Source organism: Petaurus breviceps, unplaced genomic scaffold, assembly GCF_028583685.1.
Source record: "Petaurus breviceps papuanus isolate PSGF00001 unplaced genomic scaffold, PetGlider_PUasm1.0 527, whole genome shotgun sequence".
NCBI lineage: Eukaryota > Metazoa > Chordata > Mammalia > Diprotodontia > Petauridae > Petaurus > Petaurus breviceps.
The window spans coordinates 263,432-272,669 of record NW_027186359.1 but is presented as its reverse complement, the minus strand read 5'-3'; the positions used below and the strand labels follow the sequence as shown (position 1 = coordinate 272,669).

The 9,238-nt window shown below is 54.6% G+C and overlaps 1 protein-coding gene across 1 annotated transcript in view; it reads left to right on the top strand.

Moving 5' to 3' along the window:
• LOC138172380 (membrane-associated phosphatidylinositol transfer protein 3-like) overlaps positions 1 to 9,238 on the top strand; it is a gene marked incomplete at its 5' end in the record, with an annotated part of 46,375 nt that overhangs the window by 13,399 nt on the left and 23,738 nt on the right. Inside the window, 3 exons of the mRNA XM_069102135.1 lie at positions 4,691 to 4,813; positions 8,123 to 8,307; positions 8,638 to 8,810. Of these exons, the coding sequence (XP_068958236.1) occupies positions 4,691 to 4,813; positions 8,123 to 8,307; positions 8,638 to 8,810 (481 nt within the window). The remainder of the gene's footprint in view (positions 1 to 4,690; positions 4,814 to 8,122; positions 8,308 to 8,637; positions 8,811 to 9,238) is intronic.

The following is a 9,238-nucleotide window of genomic DNA, read 5'->3' as shown; positions in this document are numbered from 1 at the left end:
CCCAGGAAGGGGTCTATGTCAGTGGACATATATGACTCTGCCAGCCTGGGCACCAGGCACAGGAAGGGGTCTGTGTCAGTGGGCACATATGACTCTGCCAGCCACATAATGGGGTCTATGTCAGGGGGCACATATGACTCTGCCATCCTGGGTGCCAGCCATGTAACGGGGTCTGTGTCAGGGGGCACATATGACTACCAGCCTGGGTGCCAGCCATGTAACGGGGTCTGTGTCAGGGGGCACATATGACTGCCAGCCTGGGTGCCAGCCCCAGGACAAGGAGGGCTAATCAGGATCTTCCATGTTGGGGAGGAGTAGGAAGGGGAGTTTAGTGTGAATAAAGGGAGGGCAGGCAGGAAGTGAAGACTTTGGAGACAGACAGGAGATAGACAGAGGCCTTACCAGCCTCCTTAGATTTCATTGTTGAGGACCCAAACCTAGGAGACTGGGACAAAATCCTGCTCCTGTGGAGTCAATGCCCTGATCCTCCAAGGCCCCACCCTGGGCTGTGTCCTCAACAGTTGTGCTGGTCTAGTTTCCCTCTCTGGTCCAGCCCCAGGAGGCCTTATCCCCACAGGCCTGGACTTGTGCACTGGCCTCTCGCCATCTCCCATCCGTGGCCCCTTCATCCCTCCACCCCCAGATCTTTCTTCACTCCATGGCCCGGCTTTCCCATGTCTCTGCTCCCTGTCTCCTGTCTCCCTGTGGCTCTGCCTTTAGCTACAGGATAAATGCCATAGAGAGAGACCCTATGGGAGCTCCCTTAGCCATCCTGTAGTTTCATGGCCCCTGGACATGCCTCCCAACTTGACCCCTCCCTGCTTTGGCTCAGGCTATGCTATCTCCCATATAGACCATCCCCTTTACTGTCTCCCTGCATAGCACCCGTCTAGATTTCCCCTTTCCTGACCAGCACCTCTCCTTTTGCCATTCAACCCTCTCCCTGACTCCTGGCATGGGTTTCCATCATGCATTTTGGGAGCACCCTGGCTGTGGTGACTGTGACAGGGCATGTCAGCGCTACCTCACTGAGGAGACCCAAGTGTTTAACCTGGCTTATTAGTTGTATCTTACTCACTGGAGTGGTTTGCCTTTCCTTCTCCAGCTCATTTTATAGATGAGGAAACTGAGGCAAACAGGGTGAAGTGCTCAGGGTCACACAGCTAGCAAGTGTCTGAGGTGACATTTGAACTCAGCCCCATTCAACAGTATAGTTAATAATGAATACTCCATTGATGCTGTTGTCCTAAGGCCCCACTTATGCTCAGTCCTGTAGAGTATGGGAGGAGGGAAGAAGATGGAGTCTGGACCCTCCTGGCATTGACTGACACTGAGGAAGGACCCCTCCCCCCACAAACAGACTGAGGTTTGAGGCAGGATTGAATCCCAGGGCCCACTGGGATGGAATGCGAAGCCTGAAGGAAAGTGAGTGGGGTGGGGGGGGGGGTCAGAGCAGACTTCCAGGAATAGCTGGACCCTGAAGAACAGGCAAGATCTGTATTGGCAGACAGATTGAGAAGAGGGTCTTGACTGAGAATCCCAGAGAGAAGACGCTGCCCCTGGGCCATTGTCTCAAGTCCCCAAAAGAACCAGAAACCCAGCTTGGCCCAGTGGGGTGGGGGTCCAGCCTTGCTGTGTTCATGCCAGAGTGGCTGTGATTACTGGGTAAGTGATGTGGAATGGGTATGCAAGAGGCTGGGAGTGAATGAGAGCTGAGTCGGTGCTCCCAGGGAGGGAGGGGTCCGAAGGGCTCCAGGGCCATGCCAGATGGCCACTGTCTGGGGAGTTGACCCCGCCACATAGATCCTCACTAGTAGTGGGAGAAAGAGATCTCTCAGGGACTTGGGGGGTTAGGCAGCATCAGGGGTAGGCACAAAAGGGCTGGGTCAGATGACTCTGAAGCCAGTCAGTGCCCAGCCCAGCAACTGTGGTCACCCACAAAAGTCCCCTTGCATCCCAGTGGTAATGGGGGTGCAGAGGGGCACTCAGAGACACCTGTGGCCCCTTTCCAGGGGGCTCTGTTGGGCAGCGATGGTATGGGGAGGTGATGGCTTCTTCAGTGGGTCTGGAGGCACCCCCATGTAGGGACCTTCTCTACAAGGGTGCAGACCTCATCACCTTGGGTGCCCTTATCCATGGCCTCCAGAGAAGACCCTCCCAATGTACTGAGCACCATCCTCTGGATCTCCTCCCAACTTGGGGTTCCCCCTCACCTCTGTGGCCACCAGTAAAAGTCCTTGAAGGTGCCTCTTTTTAGTCTTCTTCTAGAGCTCCCTGTAAATTGCTGTGGCCTCCTCCATCCTGCCATGTACCCCACCCTTTGGACACTCAGAATTCCCACCTCTTGGAGACTGTACAGTCCTATGGTGCACAACTAGACAGCCCCCTGGGCCCCCTGTATGTGAGATGCACACCTGTGTGTACAAGTGTGGGTGTGAGTGTATTGTTATGGATAGCCATGTGTATATACATGTATATGTGGCAGTCTGTGAATGTGAACAGTGTCTGTACACATGTGTGTCTGTGCACACGTGTGTGTCTGCATGTGAGTGTAGGGGCAGCACAGCAGTTTTGAGCACTGGGCTTGGGGGCTAACTGGGGTCCAGATGGGAGAGGAGAGGGGTAGGGGTCTGGGCCTCCCCACTGGCCTCTAGCCTGGGTAGGGGCTGCTGTGGTGTGAGGCTGGGCAGCTTTCAGAAAAGGCCTGTGTACACACCCCTTGGGTACAGCAAGTACATCTCCCTTGAGTTCCTCTATTTTCTGGGTCACCCAGTGGCCTGGGATAGGATGAAGGGGGAGGGAAGGTGGGGGAGGAGAAGGGCCTGAAGCTGAGGGAGACCCTTGCTGGGCGGGGCACAGATTGGCAGCTTTGGAAGTACTTGGGGGGTCCTTACAGACTGTGACATGGTGTGTAGGTTTGTCTGGGGGACCTCGGTTTTCTCACCCATCTGTCAGCCAGTCATGGAATGTTTATCAAAATACCTACTATGTGCTAACACTGTGCTGAATGCTAAGGATAGAGAAAGGCCAAAGGCATCCCCTGCTCTCAAGGAGTTCCCATGCTAGTGGGGGTCCCCATGCAAAAAGGAATGGGGGAGGGAGGGGACAGAGGGGAGGGGGATGATGAAGTCCAGAAGAGTCCAAGCAGGAGGGTAATGAAGAGGGGTTCACCTCAGGCTCTTCCCTAAAGGCGAGCTGGGAGGAGCTCCCTATCCACCCTCTGCCTTCTGTCATGTCTGGGGGGAGGAGTCAGAGGGTGAGTGGGTCCTCAGTCAATTGAGCAATAACTCTATTGGTCAGCCCCTGGGTTGGTCAGTCCCTGAGTTGGTCAGTCCCTCGGTTGGTCAGTCACTTGGTTGGTCAGTCACTTGGTTGGTCAGTCACTCGGTTGGTCAGTCACTTGGCTGGTCAGTCACTTGGATGGTCAGTCACTTTGTTGGTCAGTAACTTGGCTGGTCAGTCACTTTGTTGGTCTATCCCTTGGTTGGTCAGTCCCTTGGTTGGTCAGTCACATGACTGGTTAGTCACTCGGTCAGTCAGTCACTTGGTCAGTCACTTGGTCGGCCAGTCACTTGGCTGGTCAGTCACTTGGCTGGTCAGTCACTTGGTTGGTCAGTCACTTGGTTGGTCAGTCACTCAGCCAGTCAGTCACTTGGTTGGTCAGTCCCTTGGTTGGTCAGTCACATGACTGGTTAGTCACTCGGTCAGTCAGTCACTTGGTCAGTCTCTTGGTCGGCCAGTCACTCCATTGGTCAGTCACTCAGCTAGTCAGTCCCTTGGTTGGTCATTCACATGGCTGGTCAGTCACTCAGTCGGTCAGTCACTTGGTTACTTAGTCACTTGGTCAGCCAGTCACTTGGTCACTTAGTCACTCGGTCACTTAGTCACTCGGTCGGCCAGTCACATGGCTGGTCAGTCACTCGGTCAGTCAGACAGTCGGTCAGTCACTTGGTCGGCCAGTCACTCGGTTGGTCAGTCACTCAGCTGGTCAGTCCCTTGGTTGGTCAGTCACTCGTTCAGTCAGTCGAGTCAAACAAGCATTTATTAAGCCAGACACTGTGTTACAGAAGAAAACGCACAGTCTCTGCCTTCTGGAGTTCACCACATAACGGAGGAGAGGTGTAACAAGGTACTTGTGAGACATGGCTACATTGTATCCTCTAGAGGGAAGGCACTGGGGGGTGGGGGGAGGGAGGACGGGGACCAGGGAAAGCTCCTTGAGAAACGAGATTGGACTGAGCCTTGGAGTAAGCCAGGGAAGCCTGGCTGTGGAGAGGAGGAGGGAGGGCATTCCAGGCAGGGAGGATGGCCCAGGGCAAAGGCCCGATGGGGGTTGGCAGGTGCAGTCTCATGTCTGAGGAGCTTTGAGCTTATGCACCCTCCCATCTCTAGCAGTCCCTGCTCTGGCTGCACTTTGTAGCTGGATGTGTGCCCCCTGGGTGAGCCGTGGAGAGGAGTGACCCTGGTTGAGCCACAGGCTGTATATCTGAATAAGTTCTCAGACCCCTTGGTTTCAGCCCATCTTCAGCCCTTGGCCTGGATGGTCCAGGAAGCTGTGTTTGAGTCTGTGGAGGCCTGGGGTGACTTGGGTGACTAGGTCCTGGTTCCTACCTCCACGGTGGGGAACACCAGGAAGGACATCAGACTGCAGCTTGGCCCTGACGCATCTGTGATTCTGCTTTTCTTCCAGGTCTGTCTCATCGGTGACTGTGTGGGGGGCATCCTGGGCTTCGATGCCATCTGTTACAGTGCCAGCCCTGCGGGGGACAGTCTGAGCAGCAGCAGCAGAAAGGGGAGTATCAGCAGCAGCCAGGTGGGTCTGAGCTGGGCGGGATAAGGATGGGGGGGGGCCCCCAGGAGGTGGGATGGGTCTGGGATCAAGCAGAAGCAGCTGTGCACCTCAAGGACCACTGGCTCACCTGGCTTCTTGGTACAAGCTTGAGTTGGACCAATTTAAGCAAGGAAGGCCATGTGCTCTCAGGGCCAGTGTGCCCTGACGTCCAGCCTCAGTGGGCCTTGCTGCCACTTCCCCTGGGGCTGCTCCTGGGCCCAAGTGGAGCCAGGCAGCCCCCTCCTCTGTAGGACAGCCTTCCAAACTCTTGGGGGCACCCCTGCTCTCCTTGGGTCTCTTCCAGGCTAAAGACCCCTTCTTTTCACCCATTCTCACATGGCTCCATCCCAAGGCCTTTTCTTCATTCTGGCTGTGTCCTTTGGCACTGTCCAGCTTCTCAGTGCCGTCTCTATGGTGGAACACCAAGCAGTGAAGGCAGTCCTCCAGGTGGGTCCTGACCAGCTGGGGACTCTCACCTCCCTGGTCCTGGACATTCTGGTAGAGGTGCCACAGTGCTTAGCCTGGAGGTGGAAGCAAGGATGACATGTCACTAGGGGGCGCCAGAAAGCACAGAGCCTTGGGCTGGAGTCAGAAAGACCTGAGATCAAATCCAGCTTCAGATTCTCCCTAGCCGGATGATCTTGCTCAGTCTCTGTCTGCTTCAGTATCCCCAACTCTAACATATGGATAACAACAGCATGTCCCTCCCAGAATTGCTGTTATTCTCAGGATCAATGAGATATTATTTGTAAAGCCCTTAGCACAGTGCCTGGCATACAGTAGGAGCTTAATCAATGCTTATTTCCATCTTCATACGGTCTGCAATCTCACATTCTCAGCTTCCAGGGCTCACTGTTGTCTTCTGGTGAGCTTATAGCAGTTGGCCAAAGCCCTTGATCCTCCCCTGATCCCCCTCCCAGAACAGTAAAATTCCCTCTTATATGTGGGAAGATGATTTCTTGATGCCAAGTGTGAAACTTTCCATGACCCCCCATTACATGTTATCTCCTTCTGGCCTGTGGGCACTTTGTGGATTCTGATCCTGTCACCCAGCACCCGAGCTCTCCATCACTGCTTTCTGCCACCTGAATATTGGACAGGTATGCAATCTCAGCTCCTAGCCCAGTCATCGAAATGAGACAACACACGACTGAGGCTAGATCCCTGACATGCTTGGCTAGAGGCCTCCTTGCAGGTCAGTGTTAGCCCATTTCTGACCACTTCAGAATCCATCCACTTTGACTCCCAGATAGCCTGAATCACACCATCATACGTAAGAATGACTAAAGAGGCTTGCTTACGTCCTTTTGGGAGAATTGAAGTGTGTCCCCTCTTCAGAATTCTGGTAATTGGCCAGTCTGGAAACGGTGAAATAGAGATGGGAAGTCCGACTGGGAGCTTAAGTGGAGTCTGAATTCGGGTCAGCATAATTTCCTTTTTAAAAGGGAAACACACTGTCCTTCAAACACATCAAATCTTCTAGAATTTCCTAAGCAATCAAAGTTAAGGTCCCTAGCCCAGACTATAGAAGCTCCATCCTGGGTCCCTTTGGGTAAAGTTGGGTCATGTTCACCCCTCTTCTGACACAGTGAGAACCACAGGTGGGTCTTCATCAGGGACCAGAGATGTTAAGACAGTGAGGTGCTCCCTTACAATTTCCCTACTTCTTTGGAATTGATGGTGTGACATTGGAGACACTGGCACAGGAACCCCCAGTGTGGCGTGCCTACATCAGAGAAGGCTCTGGCACAGGACTGCCCAGCATGGCATGCCCACACCAGAGAAGGTACTGGCACAGGACTGCCCAGTGTGGCATGCCCACACCAGAGAAGGTGCTGGCACAGGACCACCTAGCATGGTGTGCTCACATCAGAGAAGGCGTTGGCACAGGACCACCCAGCATGGCATGCCCACACCAGAGAAGGTGCTGGCACAGGACTGCCCAGCGTGGCATGCCCACATCAGAGAAGGCACTGGTACAGGACTGCCCAGCATGGCATGCACACACCAGAGAAAGTGCTGTGTTATATGAGTGAAGCAGGATTGCAGTAGCTCAGTAGAAATGTGAGGTGCACAAATTTAGAGCCATCTTCCCTCCAAATGTCCAAATGGCCTCTTAGTGCCCACGTTGTGCTGGGGCCTCCGAGGCTCCAATTGGCCCAATCAGCCACAATCAAACATACTGGACCTTGACCCTGACATAGTGATGTCATTCTGGTCATTATTGAGCACCAACCAGCCCATGGACTTTTGATTTCCCCATCAGTGATATTTTCTGTTCTTTCTGGCCAAAAGTCCTGAGGAATCTGTCTTTCTGTGATCAGTTATTGTCCCGTCCACCTGAGCAGGGGCTCTGTCCCTGCCTGAGCCTGCTTCTTACCCCTTATCTCTCTCTCCCTCTCCCTTTTCCTCTTCCTCCTCCTCCTTCTTCCTCCTGCATCTTCTTCCTTCTCCTCCTCCTCCTTCTCCCTCTCTCTCCCCTCCCCTCTCTGTTATTGGGCCTGTCCCCCCCCCCCAGCTCAGGTCAGCACCGGCTCTGGATCTCAGTATTGGAGAGCTGCCCAAAGATAGCTCTGAGGGCTTCATGGCCTTGCCCGAGGCCCCACAGCCAGCACGCCTCCAAGGCTAGACGACCTGGGGTCTTCCTGGCTCTGAGGCTGGTTCTTTGCCCACTGCTCAATGCCACCTTTCACAACAATGCCTCCCTTTCCAGCCTCCCCCAGTGTAATTTTCAGGAAAGTCCTTGGTCTCAGTTCCTTGAGAGTCTGGCATACCTGGCCCTCTAATTCCATCTTCTGGGGGTGTCCTGTCTTTCCTTCTATTGTCTATGATGTAAGTTGGCCGCTTGGTGGCCACAAGTAACATAGGTTTCTTCAGAAGCTTTCCTCTGTACCTTTTGTCTTCAGAGGTTTGTTCCTGGGATCTCCCCTTGGCCTCTGGAATGACATTTTAGACTGTGAGATCCTCCCTGCCCATTCTGGGAACTCCTGGATACCTGCTCTCCTCAGATCCTTGGCACAGCTCAGAATGGGTCCAGGCTCCCTCACCTAAGATGAGGAGGCTGCTTTCTTCTACGTCATTCTCACCATTTATGTCCCAGTTCTTCTCTTTAAAAGCAAATCTCCCGGGAAGCTGAGCTCCCTCAGAGTGGACACTTCAGGGTACTTGCCCTGACAGCCTCAGGTGGGGGTGGGGGGAGAAGGAAAGGCAACAGAGGCAGACTCAGGGCTCCAGGAAAGCAGATGCTCCATCCTCTGGGGGCAGCTTTATTCTCTCTCACTCTGTTCTAAGGACAACCCAATCCTGTCTGAGGAAGACTGCAGCCTCGGTGACACCACACGCCTCAGTAAGAGCAGCATTGACATCTCGGGGACCTTGGAGGACGAAGAACCCAAGATGCCTCTGCCTCGGAAACAGAGTGACTCATCCACCTATGACTGTGATGCCGTCAGCCAGCACCACACCTTCCTGTCCAGGTGATGCCTCTGCTCCTGCAGGCTGAGCCCTGGGGTCATGCAAAATGAGGGGTGCCACTCACAGGGCCTCAGGGCCCTCCAGGGAGGGGAGCCCTACCCTAGGCCCTCTGGGACAAGTTCCATATCCCTGGTTCTGCCTCTGAGCAGGCAGCACCAGCTTGTGCAGCTGGCCTGTGCTCCTCTCAGGCAATGCTGAGATCGGGCAGCTCTCATTGGTGCTGCTCAGCAGTGGAGCCCAGTGGCAGCCGCCTTGAATCCTAGGATGGGAGCCTTCTTGCACAGGGCTACTGGGTTCCTCCCTGACCCTGAGCTTTTTTTCCTTTGGCTCAGCATTCACTCCAGTGTTCTGAAGGACAGCATCGAGCCCCCCACGAGTGGAGCCCCCCAGCTCTCCGAAGCCAACCTCAGCCGGTTTGACTTCAATGTATCCGATTTTTTCCTCTTTGGCTCCCCCTTGGGCTTGGTGCTAGCCATGAGGAGAACGGTCCTGCCCGGGCTGGATGGTGAGTAGGGCCTGTGGCTGCTCAGCAGAGTGACAGCTGTGCCTTCTATGGCACCAAGGCAGCCCTGGCTCCCTTGGGAAGCCTGCACAAGAATCCCTGCCTTGCTTCCTTTCTAGGGGTGGGGAGCTCTCTGCCTTCTTAGGGCAGCACTCATCGTCTGGAGGCTTTTCCTAAATAGGCCTCCCTACAACTCCCCCCACTGCTCTCGGTTCTACCCTTTGAGGCAAGCAGATCAAAGCTAAGACCTCCGTTATCTTACAGCCTGGCAGAAGCTTGAAGGTGCCCACTGTGCTCCTCCGAGTCTTCTTTTCTCCACCCTTCAGCCCAGGGTTGCCTCCCTCCCTCCCTCCCCTCCTCCCTTCCTCCCTCCCTCCCTCCCTCCTTCCTTCCTTTCTTCCTTCCTTCCTTCCTTCCTTCCTTCCTTCCTT